This window comes from Thermobia domestica, chromosome 13 (assembly GCF_964235325.1).
Source record: "Thermobia domestica chromosome 13, izTheDome1.hap1.1, whole genome shotgun sequence".
In the NCBI taxonomy this organism is placed as follows: domain Eukaryota; kingdom Metazoa; phylum Arthropoda; class Insecta; order Zygentoma; family Lepismatidae; genus Thermobia; species Thermobia domestica.
Window position 1 is genome coordinate 72,706,824 of NC_137466.1, and position 19,493 is coordinate 72,726,316.

Here is a 19,493-nt window from a genome sequence, read left to right on the forward strand (position 1 = left end):
GTCGATTAAGTTGAAAGTGACGTCAATTCAACTGAATCGAACGCAAATCGACTAAGTGTAAACGCCCCATAACTTTCCTCTACAGAAATTCAATTTTGTAGCTCTATGTGCAGTTAAATATAGTGGAAAATTTTCCACCTGACGTCACTATACATAATGTCCAAAATTCTCCGGCTAATGAAAAGTTTTTTCCACTTATTTCTACATCGTGATGAAAATTTTCCGATCCATGAAAATTCCTTTCACTTGTTTCTACAAAGCAATAAAACTTTCCGATTCACAAAAACTTGTTTTACTTTTTGCTTCAAAATGATGAAAATTTTCCAACTCATAAAAAGTTCTTCAGTTTTTCCATATAAGAGAAAGTATTTCGATTCATGAAAAATTGTTTTATTTGTTCCTACATAATACTGAAAATTGTCTGAGCCATGAAATTTTCAGATTCTTTAAACGATCTTTCACTTTTTAACATTTCTATACATGAATTCAACCAATTTTATGATTGCTGAGGAATTGTTACTTGATTACTGATATTTTTTTTAGAACGGAAAATTTTCCGGAAAAATTTTCCACCTCACATCACTAGTCTTGCCCCTACAGCTTAACGTGGAATTCGAACTAACTTTATAGGAGCTCCCACCGGGAATCGAACGCCAAAGGCGCGTACGTTAGCCTCTTAGCCAAAAGGGAGCTCTAATTACAAGAGTTAAATGGACGATACTTCCTTCCTCAAACAATGATAATGATAATAATAATAATAATAATAATAATAATAATAATAATAATAATAATAATAATAATAATAATAATAATAATAATAATAATAATAATAATATTTTTTGCACCTTCACAATCTCTTTCTTTCTTTTTTCTGCGTATGCATAGTATTGGGTAGATTATACTAAATATTCATGTTCTCGGAATTGCGTCGTTTATCGTTTGAAACATCTCTTGAGTCTCAAATACACAAGGAAAAAAATCAGTCTACTTCGTGTATGTTCGCCCTTTGTCTCTCGCGTATCGATGGTTGAGAATCATTACCTTTTAACAATTACGAACTTCTGAAAATATTTTTTTTCTTTTTTAACTGTTAATTTGGACACTATAATTGTGTATGTCTGTGTGTTTTTCTTCTATTGGGTTTGTTTCATTGGTATTCGATATTCGACTCGTTTCTTGTTGTTGTCCTAGGGTAACGCGGGCGGGGGACGCAGGGGAATCATAACCTGCGCGAAAACACTCGACGAGCACTCCCCAGAAATGGAGAGTCATCTGTTCTTATCGTTTTGTGTCAGCACGTTATGTTTATGTGAGGAGAAAGGGTTGAAGGTAATTGGTAAATGTGTTCACTGGAAATATTTTGTCAGTCATTATGTTAACCTTTAAGAGAAATATGTTATATAAAAAGAAATTAAAATCCTCATCGGTTTTGTCTCAAATAGCTAAACAAAAATAGTGAACCCAGTTGCTGCGTGCCTGGAGTGGGCTGTACAAAGATGATTTGGTGTAGAAAAATCTCGTTCGTATTTTCACTAAATAGTGTAGTTAATAGTGCTATTTTCGAAGATAAATGGAAAATATACAGATACTTGGAATTAGAACGGTATACTTTAAAGTAAAAATACGATAATTTAATGAATAATGCCTAAAATGGAGTCTTTGAAACACATAAAATATTACCAGAAAAGTAGAAATATCTTGCGGCAATTTCTTTTGTATTCCTGACATTTTTATTAATTATATTAATACAGAATTATTCAGTAATTTTCTTACATAGTATTTGGCTGTTTCGATTAATATGGTAGAGTTGAAATAGTTTCTTTAATGAAATTAATAGTAATTTCCGTAATTACGCATTATAATAAAACTTAATGTATTATTATTTCTTTATTATTATTATTATTATTATTATTATTATTATTTTTTATTATTATTATTATTATTATTGAAAGTTGGCGCGTTAAAGTATCAAGTACCGGAATATGCCCTTGTACTAAAGTCAAGATTAAAAACGAAAAGTAATTTATTTATTAATATACTTCATAGGACATTTATTCCGTTAAACTCCGCCAGTTTTTCAACATGACTATAATTATAATAGGTAATGTTCGGTTTAGATTAGGCTAGGTTTGATTTCTTTCATTTGTTAACTATGTTTGGCTCGGCGAGGCTTATGGGAACTTAATTCCTTCATAGTTAATAGCGAGTTAGCGAGTGTTATTTTGGTAGACCTTAAAATTTAATTTGGTTACTGATCTATCTGTTGATTTGAGTACGGAAGGAATGCGTAATTGATCTACCGTACAGTTATGTTATGCTTATTTGTAATATACAGTGTTGCAAAATAGAATTATACAGGGTGGATCATTAACTTTTAAACGCCTTCGTAAGTTTTAAACTGTTAAAATTCGTAAGATTTTTAAGATTTAGTATATACCAACAGGGGAATATCGTTTGACTTATTGTGTAATACAAACAAATTGAATATTAAAAATAATCTATGTTTTATATGGCACTATACCAGGTTATTGCTAGGACTAAGATTTTTAGTGCTTTACCAAATAATAGAATTTAGTGAGGAATTGCTGAAACTGTTTTCAAGGAAGGACTTGAGTTTTGGGGTTCCAAACTCGAAATTTATATCCACGATATTCCACCAAAAAGAACCTTCGGCTGATATTTAGTATCTCCCCCAATCTTGCACATATAAGGTTTACAGTGTATTACTTACTTTACAAAATATAGCTGAGCTAGGGACAGCTAGCGAAAGGAGTTAGAAGCCCCAAGAGCCCTTGTACTTCTAGCTTTATCACAATTTAGAAAAAAACAAGGTACTCGGTTCCGGAACCATGAAACGAGTTGAGGGAGATACTAATGCCATCCGAACCTTCTCTACCTGATCAAGAGATTCTCATTAACTAACTACTAAATATCTAGTTTTCATTAATTATTCGTACATACTGTACCGATATAGGTCTTAAGTTCTTTCTCATTCCCCGATGGTATTAACGTTGATTTATTGCGTCCTTACATTATCTACAAGAACGCAAATAGTTTTGTTTAAAATATATAACAATGTAATAAAATATGCTACACAAGCATTGCACAGTGTATGTTAATTTTATAAAACTATTCGTTTCGTTGCTGAAGTTCTACTTTAGTTCCCGTATCGTATTTAAAGAGACAACGGGACTACCGCTTCCTCCAGATTAAGTTGTTACAAGTTTAGGCAGGTGGATATATGCCATTTCGATAGGACTACCTTGGTCAAGTAGACCATAGAGGCAGAATCTGTTAACAATGCTCAGAAACTTGTTGACTGCATAAAAAAATTAGAGGTATAATTCATTTCCAAGCAAGAACAGTGAATCATAATTCAAGCTGTAAGGTATAGTCTACAGGGATCAGCTTACTCAGACTTGAGACTAGTTTGGAGAAAACACCTCCCTCGTAGAAGTTGGAGATCCAACTTGGAATTTGTCGTGAAGACAGAATATGCCCCCTTAGGGTCTGTAGACGTAGACCGCTCCGTCTTGTATAAAGTACTGTACTGAAACCGAGAAAGTCGGCCATTTTTTAACATTGAGATACAGTAATGAATGTTGCCAAATTCAGTTGATTTTTATTTCACCTTCTACGCCTTGAAATGTCAATAAACCGAGATCAGATTGTGATATTCATTGACAGTTTTCGGGCCCACGGTAGCACAGTGGGAGGTTGTTCACCTCTGATGCATGGTGTCTTTGGTTCGATCTCAGCTCGCACAAAATGAGCTTTGTGTTGGAGAAACATCGTGTTCATGGGTTTCTCAGGGTTCTCCCGTTTCTTTCCACTTTCTTCATTTCGCCTATTTCAGTACTTTTCTTTCACCTAAGTCCTAGTACCAGTTATTAAATAGTTTAGTGTTGCAAACTAAGGATTATAGAGCAGTAATAACGCAAGTGAGATGGACATATTGATATATATATTGTCGAATACTGTGACCTTGATATGACGTGTTTCTAACAGAAACACAGTCACAAGGGATTGAGAATTTAGTTTCCTTTCAAAAGTTTTATTTCGATAAAGTGGCTCAGTGGTAGAGCTCTTATCTCTGGTGCATAAGATCCCTGATTCGATTTCCGGACAAGTAAGTTTGTAGTGGACGACATTGTGTCCATGAGTTTTCTCGAGGTACTCTAGTTTCTTCCCGCATTTTCATTCCACGAAGTATTCCATTATCATTCACTTATCATCATCATCATCATTCGTCTCCCTTAGCCTAACAAGCATAACTGTGGAACGTTAAATTGAGATTTTTCATTTCGTTTCAAAAATAAAACGTGTCCAAATAAATATCACATCCAATTAAATAGATGGTTTTCAATAATCATAAAATCATAATATCGCTTACAGTAATATATCGCAATTCGTTTCGGAGATATGAAAGAGGCCTTTGTGCCGCAGAATAGGTTTAGTATTTTCAGGTTTTGTCATTTATCAGAAAATTCTGTTACTACATTAAAAAGTGTTCCTCAAGAATTCGTCAGTGCGCATTTACTTTAGGAGAACGTCACCGTTTTGTGTATTAATACTGCGTCCGAGAATATACCAATACACTGCATATATTTCTCACAATATACTGTAAAAATCGCAAACCAACAAGTGCTAGATGGCCAACAGAAAGCATGAATGCTATCTAACCAAGCCAGGATAGGAGCGTAGCAGGGGGCCTGAGCGGCAGTTCGTCCATAGAGAACAAGCGCGTCAGCGATAGTGAACATGCGTGGAAACGAGGATGCCACTAAAAAACAGTACGTTACGTTAGATTAATACCTTTAGCACATTCACTGCGATTACTTACCTTTACAGTTTGTGCAATTCCGATACTGCCTTCAGTAAACTATGGACAACTGACTCTTTTTTGTGGTAGATCATTTAAATTCACACCATCAACAGGATTTTCACATTTGAATATGTAATCTTTCCTCAATTTCTTTATTTTCAGTGCCTTCCTACATTTAGCAAACTGGACTCAATTTCAGTAATCCGTGCCCCTCCACAAAACGTACTTACTCCCGTTCCTCACCAACATACATTGTTATAGACTGAAAATCGACGTATCAAATTGAACCTCCACCTATCACTAGAGGTAACTAGTTGCCTGATTATACCCTAATGTTTGACGTCAGCATGCCTATATTTAAAATGGTACCAAGACACAGCTTTTAACATGTAGAAATAAGGCATTAAACTTATTTAGTTTGTATGAATTTCATAAAAAATAACCGATTCACCATTTCTTCCCTATAACTTTTCTAGTTATAAGAAAAAAATGGTGAATCAAGTTATTTACGTATTTTTCATATTTCTGGATCTACTTTCCGGCATTTAAGCCATGAAAAACATAGGTAGAGATTGCTATACTGCTTAAAAGTACCTAGTTGTGGGAAATCGTTTTAAAAAGTGTCTTTTGTCTGCTTTTAGAACATTACAGCAATAGTTTTGGTATTTGTAATTAGAACAAGCTCTCGCTGTTTTGTAATTTCAAGCAGCATTGAAAACTAATTAACATTGTTCGTCATATCTCCGGAATGAGTTGAGATGTCAAATTGCTATAAATGGCATTGTGATATTTAGATTAATTGAAAATCGTCTGTATAATTTTATGTGATACTTATATAAGCACTTTTTCGAAAGAAAAAAAAAGTGAAAGTCAACTTTTTATTTTTTTTATTTTATTTTATTTCATTTATTTATTTATTTTTTACTGGTAGTCAGAAATGAGTCTACCGTGGTTATAGTATTCGATATTAAGGTACTTCACATGCGCTATTAAGGTACTTGACACGTTCGTCTTATTTGCGTTTTTATTATTCTTGAGGCCTCCAAAACGTAAATGTCTACAGATGTTTGTGATTTGTAGTCTCCATAGTTTATAAGACTGCATAATAAATGTGGTATTGTATTTTTTTTTTTTTTTTTTTAATTTAAAGTGTAGATTTGAAGGATGTAATAACCTGGCGTAGCGCCATTTAAGAATACAACTTCATGATGGGTTGGCAGCACTCTTAATCTGGTGGTATTACAGAGCATTTCAAACAGTCTTTCTATCGATATTTATATGTTGTACAAAATTTCATCGATTTTTATCGATTAGTTTGAAAGTTATGAGGTGGTTTCGAGATAAATAGTCCACCCTGTATATCTAAAATTTACTTAAATAATATCAGCTAAGTTGCATGTTGATCTTTATTTTAAAAATTTTCTTAGGTAACCTGTCTATCTTTGTTGTTATCCTCTGGTGTAAATGGTACTTTCCTCCTTGTTGACCTCCCTGGTGACTTTATGGCTAGCGCACGCATCTTCGCGCGCCGGAGACCCGGGTTCGAATACGGCGGGAGGTAATGTGTTTCGGATGCCACGTTAAGCTGTAGGTCCGTCTCATATTACCTCGTTGCTGAACGGGACACTAAACTCTAATCCAACCGACCAACCATTAATACATAGTGATTTGAATCATCCTATATGTTTCGGCTTCAAATTCCGCTGATACCATCATCAGAGCAAGTGAATCCGAAGAAAAACCTAAATTGCTACGATGATCATATGTCTATAGGATCACACAGAAAAGGATGACGATATAAAAGACATTAAAGAAGTGGAACGGATATTTGACCAACTCCCGCGATACCATATGAAAATTCTATTAGGGGATTTCAATGCGAAGGTAGGAGGAGAGGATATTTTCAAACCGATTATAGGGAACGAAAGTTTGCATAAGGAAAGTAATGACAACGATGTTAAACTCGTGAACTTCACAAAATCCAAAAAGCTTATCGTAAAGAGTACAAAATTTCCATATCGCGACGTTTATAAATATACTTGGACCTCACCAGACGGGAAAACACATAATCAAATCGATCACGTTTTAGTAGATAGAGGAAGACAATTTAGCATAATTGATGTTCGGTCGTTTAGAGGAGCTGATTGTGACGCTGATTACTACCTGGTAGCAGCGATAATCAGAGAGAGATCACCGTTGAATAAAAGAAATATTCAGTGTCTAAAAACAGAGAGATTTAATTTAATGAAATTAGAAGGGAGTCAGGTAAGAGAGGAGTACCAAATTGAAGTTTCGAATAGATTCTCGATTTTAGAAGATTTGGAGTGTACTAGTGTCGAGGATACTTGGATTGAATTTAGAGATAGCATTAAAATTTCAGAAATAAAAAAAAAAAAAAGGGGGGGACACGCGGAAATACGTAGGAACAAACCATGGTCCGACCAGGAATACATTCAACTAGCGCAGAAGAGACAACAGGCAAAATTACGTTGGCTACAAAATCCGAATGAAATAACTACACAAAATTTCGTAGGCATCAGGCGGGAAACTTCTAAAATTTTAGAACAAAGAAACTTGACTTTTGAAAGCTAAAATTAAGGAGCTTAGTGAAAGTAAAAACATTCGAGACATGTATAAGGGGATCAACGAAATTAAGAAAGGCTATCAACAGCATCTTAAATAGATGGAAAGATTTCTTGAATTGCTTAACACGCAGCCAAAAACTAATGTGCGTGGAGAAAGGGAAATACACGCCGCAGAACCGTATATCCCAGAACCTAGCCGAATAGAAATAGAAATCGCTATAAAGAAATTAAAAATGGCAGGACAATATTAAGATGGATCTCGCAGAAATGTGAATACAAAGGAGAAACTGGAACCAATTGGCTAAGGATAGAAGTCAGTGGAGAGCTTTTGTGAACGCGGCATTGAACCTGCGGGTTCCATAAGCCATAGAGTTAGTTAGATCATATGCCTAATTTTTCTCATAAATTACGTTCCACCATGTGTCTGCGACTTCTATAGGCATACTAGTAGGTTCTTTATCCTGTATTATCACCTATAACTGTGAAATTAAGCAACCAGAATGATAAATATTCTGAAACTTAATTAGAGCAGCATAGAGCAGCACTTTTTAAGGCATGTGACCATTGTATCAACTCAAATTACTTGTCCTGATGATAGTAACAGTGAAATTCATGCTGAAATATGTAGAAGGATTCAAATCACTACGCATTATTAGGTAAATACTGTTTCCACTTCACTAAACTTCTTTAGTCTACAGTACATAACCATGTCGCTAAACTAAAGATTTCGTATCAGTATTTGAAGGTTTTACGTATTGTGTACTTTAATCGTCTGAACAGTACAGCATCAGCGTTAATAACAGAAGGGTGTGGAAACACATAAGAAGGAATGTAACATATCTCGAAGTGGTAGCTACGTGGATAACATATATCTTGTACAGCGGTGGACACTTCTAAATGGTACAGCCATATGGAGATTTACGGCTAAGGTGTACCATTTAGAAGTGTCCACCGCTGTACAGCCATGGTTGTAATTTTCTTTGTAGTACGTTGTGTGTATATAACCCTAAGGAGAGTTTTGTACAGCTATTTAACGTACATATTGTTTCATCAAAAGCATTGTTATCATGTTTGTTAATTACTTTTACCTGTTTTAACATAGCTTATCGGATGAACATAATTTTAGACTATGATTATGTTTTATTCTAAATGGGAGTGTCTTCTTTCTTAGATGCTTTACAAATTGGGTTCTTAGAAAATAAATAAATAAAAATATGATGCAAAAAGTGTGATTTGGCGTTGTAACGAGTCAGTAGAAGATGGTTCAGACTGATCAAAATGTTGAAGCATGGTTCAAAGAAATTACCATGTCAAATTTAACTTTTATTTTACCCAAGTTATCTTGCACCTTATTTACATATTGTTCACCACTCTTCTGTTTGTTTCAACACTTTCAATTGTTATAGTTCGTATAGTATAGTTTTGGTTATTATACAAGACCTTATCAGTGTTTTATGATGACTAAATGTGATCTTTTTCATAGAATTTGTGCCTTTTATTTTGCAGTGAGCGAGAAAAATGAACCATGAGCCATACCGTAGAAAAGTCAACTCCTGCGGTTATGTTAAGGGAAGAATCTGCTAAGCTGGCATCTGCTGTAAGTTCTGTGTCTGTAAGCAAGACTACTGAAGTACAGCAGAAGCATGCCAAAGAAGGAACAAAGAGTGTTGGAAAGGTAAACAAAATAGCGAGATTTATTGTCAATGTAAAATACATTCAAATGCATAAGTAATTGGTCATGTACAGTATTGAGAATTTTTCACGATTACTAAGGCACGTTTTTGGACTACTTTTGTCTAGAAAATATACCAAATTTTATAATAATATTGTGTAAAGATATCATTATATTGGTGCGATTGAAATGTCCATCTGATGTGTTTCACTTTCAAAGGCCAAAAATATGAAAAGTACGACCTTTGGTTAATTAGTGTGGTCTCCAGCTGTAACTAGATGAATTGGCCATTAGTCAGCCTAACGAATGGATTCCATGTCGAAAGAAATCTGCGTTGCGAAGAAGTCCTCGACTGCACATTGCACTGCCCGGTCATCAGGGACGCTGCCAAGAAGTGATAAAGATGCTGGAAGAGGTAGCAGTCGGCAGGAAAGACGTCAGAAGAATATTGTGGGTGAGGAAAGGTTTGCTTCTCTTGCAACTCATTGAGAGCTTTCACCATCCTTTGAGTCGCATTTGGGCGTGCATTGTGTGACATGAGGACAAGTGAGGCAGCTTGCGGACCAGTTTGGGGTGAATTGTATAGATTTCAGAACTGTAACAATCCCAGTAATAGTTCCCGCTCAACAGAGAAAGACCTCGTGAATCGCTCGCACGATAGACCAGTACTTTCTGCGGGCAGAGGAGTGACGTTTGAAATCTTCCTGGATGTTGATCACTATCAAACTGCTGTTCCTGACTATTTTCAATTATTATATATATTTTTATTATCGTATCTTTAAAATCTTATCAATAACTGGAAACTTCTATGGTTATCACATACACTTAAAGAACTGCACACCTCCAGATGGCGATCTGTGTCGGCCAGTGCCTACTCGTGTGGCATCTATGAGCACTACATTTTTACCTTACAGATTGCGCTAATCCACCGAACGACAGTGTATATGGTGCATGCCGAATTCATCTGCAGTTGCACGAGCACTTTCCCGAATGTTCGCTTTCATAATTTTTCTAAAGACTTCATCAAAATGTATTATGATCTCTGGTCGTGGGGCTTGTTTGTCAAGGTTTTGTCATCGGCACGAAATTCTACGAACAAACTGTGTGTGTGTCGGTTCATTCAACACTTCTGGTCCAAATGCACTTACTGGTGATGTGTTTCGCAGTTAGATGTGCAGAATGTCCCGGCTTGAACTCGTAAAGGAAAATCACTCTCAGTTATGTGTTCTCCGTGACAGACTTTCACACATCACTCTTCATCAATACTGTCTTCTGACTGACTGGGCACTTAAGCGTGTTTTCTGAGCAAGCACGGAGTTTGTAAACCCAGTTTACCCATTAGTTACGTTACAGAGGTGTTTTTCACCAGATCTAATACGGACATTTCAACCTCACACAACACAATATTATAAAACTAAGTAGAGAATCAAATTAGAAACGTGTAATACTTGTGTTTACAAATTAGTACTTGTATTTTACGTTGTAATATGCAATACATTAGTTTTGCATGTCATTATCTGGGGATGAAAGTCAAATCAGAGTAAGTGGCCTAAGATTTGATTCGTCAGCATTACAGATGTGATTTTTTTTTTTTTTAATAGGAATTTTAAGTAACAAGAAAGTGTGTAAGCGAGGATTAGAAATTTTAACTTTTTTTAAATGGTATTATTCATTTTTCCTTTAAAATGACACTTTCTTATTTTTCTCCTAAGAGACGTAATGTCTTTGTTTTAACATGATGTTTATAAGTAAAATATGTATAATAAACATTTAGTATCTAAAATTTTTAGTAATTCCCAGTTCTGTATCATTGTTAGAAACACACTAAGTGAAAATTATTACTAAAAGAAATGAAATCAGTTGTGTTTACAAATATTTCACTGAATAATAATAATTTGCAATAAAGGGATTGTCTTTATAATGTCTAGAATCCAAGTAAATGAACAGCTTGTAAAATACTAGTGTATTATTGGCAGATCTTACGTATTATTTATGAAGATCTCACATATAATATTATGTAATACATTTTCAGCTCTCTAATACGGACAGAGTCGTAACAAGCCTGTTAGCTGGTGCAATGGCTGGAGCGCTTGCGAAAACAATTATAGCACCTCTAGATCGCACTAAAATAAATTTTCAGGTTTGTAAATATTTAAATAAATTATTTTTCTTCTTAATAGTTGAAATCGAGTTATTCATGATTGTTACCTGAATAATAAATTGATATTTATGCTGCTCCACTAAATACTTTTACCTTATTTGTATCTTGGCAGTTTTCCAAAAGAGTCGATGATTGTTTAATAACTCCATAACAATGTTGGAAAGAATAGAATGGATACCTTCTGAGTTTAACATAGATCAAGTCTGGCACATTTTTATTAAGATTAACAACCACTAACTTATTTTATGGACTTTGCAAATCCTAATCAAGTTAGCTTCAAATTAGCCACAAGTATTGGGAAGCATTTATCGGATTACAAAAATTATCTTGTGTTCAATGCTGTATAATCTTGTTCAAAAAATCATGGCCACTCGCCTTGCTTTAAAGGATCATCTTCTCCCAATCATAAATAGAAAGCTCTAATGCTTTGTTACTAAATAAAGATCTCAGTTGACTAAAGAAAATCCACATTTGTTTTATTTAATTGCAGCTGTAGGAGAGAATGCTGTACTTTTCGAAGAGAAATTGTGGCCAGATCATTTTGAACAAGATTGTACATGCTGGAGTCTATTATGCCATTTGTCAATGTGACATTCTAACATTGTTAAGACTAGAGAGGGGCAAAGTACGAAGAAAATAAAAATAAGGAAATTAAAAGTACAAAATATGAAGAATATTAAATTTTAATTATATCATTCTTAAATATGAAGTATATACATGATGTTTCAAAACAACACCGACAATGTTTGGGAGGTGCAGGATAAGACAAAAAAGTATAGATCAACCTCCGTGCAGAAATCCGTCATTTCGGAGTTACAAGCTGCCGAAAACATGAAAAAATGAACTTGAAAGCTCCGAAACTATGAGACCTACCGTAGTCTGGTCCAGACTTCACATAGGAACTAACATGTACACTATCCAAAAATACATGTCTCATAATCCTGCGGTACTCACGCAACAATTTTTATAGACGGAGTTTGGCTACGGGCTTACCTTAAACATATAAACATTCAGATGTTTAATATACTTGAATAGCTCAAATGCTTTAGCGGAAACAAATATTCGCAACTAAACATTATACGAAATTGAAATCATTCAGTTGCAGCTATACTATTTCATGATTTTGTGAATACAGTATATAGTCAATAGCAATTCTGCGTAGAAATCTCATCACTGATTATAAAATTAGGTATCATGTTTTCATTATCAAACTTTTATTAGAAAATGTACTAACTATGAGGTGATTGAGTAAATTGCTAATATTAGTACTGTTTGTCTTCTTTCTTACAGATATCTAATAAGCGATATTCAACAAAGAAAGCGTTGAAATTCATTCTTCATAGTTACAGGACAGAAGGCTTGTTGTCACTATGGCGTGGAAACTCTGCGACTATGGCAAGAGTTATCCCATACGCTGCTATTCAGTTTGCCGCACACGAACAGTGGAAGAGAGTGCTCAGGGTAGATATGGACAGAAAGTAAGTTTTGTTTTAAGAACTAGATTTTTTTTCTTTCTTTTATTTTTTCCCCCCTCCTACGTAGATACATATAGCGAATCAGGTTTATATTTAGTCAATGTTCCTTTGTGCAGAAGTACTTTCTGTAATTCTTAATTGTTGATGTGTCAAGAAAATGTGTGATTGAGAATAGTTTTCAGAATAAGTTACCTTTGGATCCACAATTCAGTGTTCTCATGGAAACCACGGTTATTGTGTGTTAAAGCCCTCACCACGTTTATTTAAGTCCGTATTAAGTCCGTTTATTTAAGTCCGTGGACTTAATATTGTTACAGTTTCATAATCTTCATACCGTCCCCATTGACCTAAGAGCAAAGCACATCTAACAGTAAATACATGAAAGTTGTCATCGTGATATTTTTCGTTTGTAAATTAACGGTTATCTTAATATTCTATTATGCGTTTTATTCTTTACGATATTATGTTTGTCTAGTACATGTATGACTGTCGTCAATCTTAGCAGTATAAGCTTTTTCTTATGCTGTTGCTTATCGGTTGCTATAAAACAGTAAACAATTTGAATAAAAGAAACATATTTGTAGAAATGATTATACCCTAGCAAGGCTCAAACTCTTAGGTGTCGAAATAGTTAATGTGATTATCTTCGGTAGATAGAGTTCGATTTTCGTGGGATTAGTCTATTAGATATAAAATTAAGAAATAAAGAAGATATCTCTGTGCTTCTTAATTTCTATTTTTTCTGTAAGTATTGTTCTAAAAGTACTGTAAAGTATGTAGATAACGCCTGTAAAGAATAAAACAATCTTTCGTATATATATATATATATATATAATATTGAATGTTCTAAAAATGGCGCCCACGGACCACAGAACACTTACTCTACAAGTCAAAATAAAGCAGGTCCTTGTCTGGAGACGCGAATTGGACTATATGGCAACGTCGCAGATAAAGAACCATAGAGTAGCTCTACCAATCATTAAAATAGTTACATCAGTTCTTTGCAGATGGCAATTAAAGTCTATATAGATTGACACTAGCATTTTTTTTTTTTAATAAGTGTAGCAATCGATGGAACAGATTGATGAATCGTAGAATAATGCTAATGGTTCCGAGTTAATTTGCGATGTTGCCACGTAGTGAAATTTTGATTCCTCATAGGGCTCGGAGGGTATACTACCATATAACATTTTCGCTTTATTTTGACTTGTAGAATAGTGCTCTGTGGTCGGTGGGCGCCATTTTTAGAACACGCAGCATAATATAACCAGCAAATTAAAATTCTACCATGTAATAATTTCAATTACACATAATTATATATATTCATTAAGCTTTGAAGCAATGGAAACAGACATAGTTGGTGAAAGTTAATAGTTAGCACATTCTCGCTCACTGATCGTGATATAACAGGGTTTTCGACAGTTCAATCAATCAACTGACAGTAGAGTATTTTAATACATATTCCTTGATTCTTGCAGAAATTCCTTCCCATATTCACTTCTGTTATTATTGTTTCCACTGTGAAATAGTTTTTTGGATGTATCGTTAGTACTAAATAAAATGAAAAATAAATAAATAAATAATATTGAATTTACCAGCCTGTATTGTTCTTTCCTTACGTTGAATTTTATTTCATGTTAATGAATACTATAGAATACATATCTCATAAATAGAAAGTGGGTACTCACCTTTGTATCCAGACGAAAGATACAGTTTTTATTTAATTTCTATTTTTGCTTAATTTTCGTCTGGATACAAAGGAGAGTACTTACTTTTTATTCGTGTTAAGTTCAATAATTCCTAAACAACTTTTAGATTGTATCTTAGCAATATTAGAATCAGGATAGATTTTTGACTATATAACGTATTTTGTAATCATATTGGAAATCTTGAATTATTTATATGTATGGAAGGAAAGTATTTACAACGATTTCCGTGTTTTGCAACTTATTTCGTGTTATTTTTCTCTTCCTTAATATTATCTTGGAAGAACGCACCCATTCAAGAGGTTTTTTGCCGGATCTTTAGCTGGAATTACCTCTGCGACAATGACATATCCGTTGGATATGGCCAGAGCACGAATGGCTGTTACACATAAGAACCAGTATTGTAGTCTTACGGAGGTGAGTCTGTATAATTGTCTTTTTGTATTATATATATGGATAATGTATCCATATATAATACAAAATTTTAGACAGATAATATACAACGTAATTATACTCGATTGTGGAAACGTTCAATTTTTTTTCCTATTCTATGTTTATAGTATTTAGCAAATGCATTGTATTTCTTTGTTCATGCAGAGCTTTCACATGACTCTGGTTAGCACTTACTCGGCTCGGAAGATTCGGATTTTATATTTGGTGAGAACCCGTATGGTTCGGGTCCTACCTTAAGCCAAAGGTCCGCGTGTCATAGCCTCTGTACTGAAATGGACATTAAACTTTAAATAAGCTAACCAATCTGTTTCATGTGAAAAGAATAATACATGAAACTAGTAGTACTTCCCAATGTCCATGATTTTTTTTTTAATTTGTGCAATTGCTGCTGAATTTTCGATGGATGCGAAAAAAAAAAACTAATAATAGAATACTGGAAGAGGTAATTACTTAATTCTCTAAAAGTGTATATTTATGCTGCATTACAAAAAATTGTGTACTAGAGGTCTGCACGGGCTCGGGCCGTAAATTTTTAAATATACTACCATATTTCTCGGGTCTAACTTTGTAAATACACTGTACAACGATATTTATTAGATCGGTCTTTCTGGAGAACTCTTAAAGCACACCTGCAAAATTAAACCTCTAATTGCTGTAAATAAAAATACAATTTTGCGTTAATAAATAAGTTTCTGTAATTTGGACTTATTTCAGGCTCATTTGATTATCACACAAACTTGGGCCGGGCTCGGGGCTAAATCCTTAAACATATTTCGGACTCGGGTTGGGCCTCACATTATAAATTCACGGGCCGGGACGGGGCCGGACTAAAAATTCCGTCACGTGCAGGCCTCTAATGTGTGTATATATAGGATGGTGCGTATTGAGGCTACCAGTTTCAGGAGTGTGTTCAGAATAATGGAAAATTGTATTTCATTGTGCCATGAAATAAAAGACTGCATATTCGCATTTAATACAGTGTACAGTCATCAACGTGTGCAAACGATAGACACTCTCCTTCAAATATCCCAAGGTGTGAAATACAGGGTTCAAAATTGGCAAGTTATATTAACGAATCAGGGGAATCAACTGATTAGGAAACATTTTTCGAAGTAAGTCAAAGTTGTGTGTGCCCTTACGCTATCATCTTGGAACTAAATTGTATCTGAAGTTGTGTTACGAGCAAACATGTCGTGTGGAGGAAACATAAATGCAGTTGAAATGACTAAGCTGAAGACATCAATCCGTCTTGAAATATGCGCGATTCAACAAGGCTGGCCAGGTACTGTGGCCCATAGACTCCTTTCTCCGTCGTCTCCAACAATGCATCCGTACAAACAAAGGATGTTTGTAGACGTTAATCTCAAGGTAATGCTAAAGGCTGTGTACTGTATTAAATACAAATGAGCAGCCCTTCTTTCATGGATTTAAATTGTTACAAATTTTGACTGCCCTTTGACTGTCTTTCGAAATTGGTAGATACAGCATACGAGGAGAGATTGAAAAGTAACCCATACTACTTTTTCCTTCCAGTGCTTTATAAATAGCTTTAATAAAACACATTAAAATTTAAATCAAGGAAGTGATGTGTCCTTCCCCGCTTCCTAGCAGCTAGCGCCCGCTCGGAGTTCGGGTTTGGTTGTCAGTGGGAAAGCATTGAAAAATTTAAACAGATTACGGTGGTTCGGATTCCACCTTAAACTGTAACTTCACATATTATATAGCGTCCGTGCTGATAGGTACGCTAAACTACAATCTAGCCAACCAAGTGATACAATTTGCCGTACCTAGATTTTAACATAAGAACTGGAACCTTCAGATAATGGATTGAACTTTGTAGCCAAAGGTAATCGTTTACCGCTCATGTATTGGTTTAGAGAACCAAATATATGAAAGTAGCAGATGCTGGAGAACTTTCTAGCCAAATTCATCAAGCTCTGATCAAGCATCTCGAACAATATAGGAGGAGGTAACGTTGTCTTGAAGCAGTCTCCCCCCCCTCCCCCTTCGTATTGAGGACGTAATTTTATTAATTTGATAGCGTAGGTGGTTGCAGTCATAATGTCTGAGAATACTGTAAGTGGAACTTTCTAAGCTGAGTGTGTGACACTGGATTTCGTGGAGACAGAATATTTGCATATTATACTGGACTGCCATATTTCGCGTGTACACCAAGTAGTCGGAGGAAAGCATTCCTCGGGCATTTCACTCGTCTGTCAGGTTCTGAACATTCATCGCGTGCTGACTTCGCTGCAGCCCAATTTATCATTTACTCTGCCGTATGCTGTACTTCACGAAATTTTGAACTTCTTTGTCAACTTTTTCAAATGGATCTGTCAGTCACTCTAAATTGCCTCCTCAGTGCTTCTGACAGTAATCGTCCCTCCGGGGTGGAGGAAACTTCCAGGACATGGAAGGTAAAAAGTATTACTGCGAAAATGCTTGTAATCCAGATGGAACATGAACGGAGATATGGTGCTTGGAGAATTTCGTAACGCTGGGGAAGCTTTCTCCTGGACCACTTCTTGAAATCATCACTGGTGGCTGATGTTGATCAACCTAAACGGGTAAATCGATAAGATTTAATGGCCCTTTTCAAGGCACTTGCACTATCTGGGAGTACTGCTGTAATGATTGCATTTAGCATCACACACTTCCACCATTTCGTTTTGAACTTCAATCTGAATTTTCCGTTTAGCGTACAAATACCTGATAACACCTCGTTCCTCCTCCTTTGTAGACGATACCAAAACGCAATATATGTGTGACCGTGATCACACTTCTACTAGGGTGGTAGACGGTCCAATTAAATTGATCTCAAGCGTGAACTTCAAGTAACATACAGATTGCACTCTGAAATAAATACAATTTGGTCTCTCCCGTACTTTTAAGTTATCCTTTAGAATCAATTGGAAACAAAGCACATAATGAACAAGCTAAAATGTATAAGTAATTGGAGAAGTAAGTAGATATTTCTTGTGTAGAATTCTAACAATTGCAGAGGAGAAAAAAATGTTTTTTAAATTTTGACATGAACGCCGTACTTCTCAATGATTAATTTTGGAACCTCTTCGTAATTGGAAGGAGTTTGTAAATATTAAAACCAAGTTGCAAGTGAACATACCGATTCTTTATCATTTTGTAGAAACACAAATGGAGGTAAAACACGGGGATTACTTTACAAGTAAATGTTGATTTTGTAGCTTCCTACACATACTACCTACCTGAGTATGCCCTATTGTAAGTCAGAATATCAACTCTAAGACGTGATTTCCAAAATACAAAATGTTTCAAATTGTGAATTTCTAACAAATTGTAAAAGATGCACTGAGAATTAAAATAGTCTGATATTTGAGAATAATTGACAAAATTTTGAGGTCTCAAAAAGAGTTTTTGGTCCAGTTTCAGTCTACCTTTTAAAGCCTCATATGACCCTATATAGAAGTTAGTGGTTTAATAGTATCTTCTCGGGTCTTGAGGCTAATATTGCTTTAATCACTTTCAGGTATTTGTTAAAATTTGGAGAGAAGAAGGTCCATTATCATTGTATCGTGGATATACTCCTACAATACTTGGTGTCATTCCGTATGCAGGAACTAGTTTTGGTACTTACGAAACCCTCAAGAAGTTGCATAGGGGTAAGGTTCATAAGAAAAGCGTATGTGTGGGTTAACTTTTGTTGTCTTATACACGAAAATAATGTTGTTTTCTGCTTTCTTTCTGTGTATCATTAATGTATTATTAGTACGTTACAATGCGCTTTTGTGTTGTGGATATGAATTGCATTGACAAAATGTTTCATATATTTCGTTGCAATGTGTTGTATAGCATGTTGTGAATAATTTTGGATTGTTTTTTTGTTATATAGTTAAATTCACACTTAAGAATGCTTTATGTAGGTTTGGTGTGTGTTAAACGTGTTCATATTTAATAGTGCCACTAAAAATGCATTCCACATTCTTTTTTAAAGAAGAGGAGGCGAAAGATGTGTTATCAAATAAAATAATGTATAGGAACTCAAGCTGCAAGTGTCAATAATTTAGACTTACTCTGTCCTATAATATATCTCAGCTGATAGACCTTGAATTATGTAGCTGGTACATATTCTGGTATGATTTGAGTACAAAGTATTGCTAAATTAGGTGCTAGGTGGCGACTTTCAAAAAGTAAGGTATTAAAACCCATCGAATATTAATTGGCATAGCCGTATACACGACGATCTTTTTAACAAATTAAAAGAAGACCGTTTGAAAGCACCATCTTTTCATAATTTTGACAATGCTCTGAAATCAGAGCTTACGCAGATGTTTCCTTAGTACAAGTTGGCGGAATCTTACTTTATTACGACCGTAAAACAAGAACAGAGAAGGTGGTTCCTTAATGCGGTCGTCAATTGAGTCGAGCGGCAAACATCCACATGGCAGAAAGAACTCTATGCTCCCATCAGCATTCTGCAAACATTTCGCTACTTCATACTTAATTGCAAATTTTAATTTATTTGTCAATACGAAATGCTTAACATCACTCAACACACAACCAGATAAAGTAGGAAAGCACACACGATACAAGATATTTTTTGTCTACTACCATTTTGACATTTGAGACATTGATAGGAA

General features: G+C 34.9%; 1 protein-coding gene across 3 annotated transcripts in view; it reads left to right on the top strand.

The window, feature by feature from the left end:
* Positions 1–1,132: 1,132 nt before the first annotated feature.
* Positions 1,133–19,493, top strand: part of DPCoAC (dephosphocoenzyme A carrier) — a 53,653-nt gene continuing 35,292 nt past the window's right edge. Inside the window, exons 1-6 of one of the 3 annotated variants that reach the window (XM_081735909.1) lie at positions 1,133–1,336; positions 8,917–9,085; positions 11,115–11,222; positions 12,534–12,721; positions 14,709–14,841; positions 18,383–18,515. In XM_081735909.1, the coding sequence (XP_081592035.1) occupies positions 8,936–9,085; positions 11,115–11,222; positions 12,534–12,721; positions 14,709–14,841; positions 18,383–18,515 (712 nt within the window). In that variant the 5' untranslated portion in view covers positions 1,133–1,336; positions 8,917–8,935. Of the gene's footprint in view, positions 1,337–1,578; positions 1,604–8,916; positions 9,086–11,114; positions 11,223–12,533; positions 12,722–14,708; positions 14,842–18,382; positions 18,516–19,493 lie in introns of those variants that run through there. The other 2 variants (XM_081735908.1, XM_081735910.1) reach the window with 2 other exon arrangements.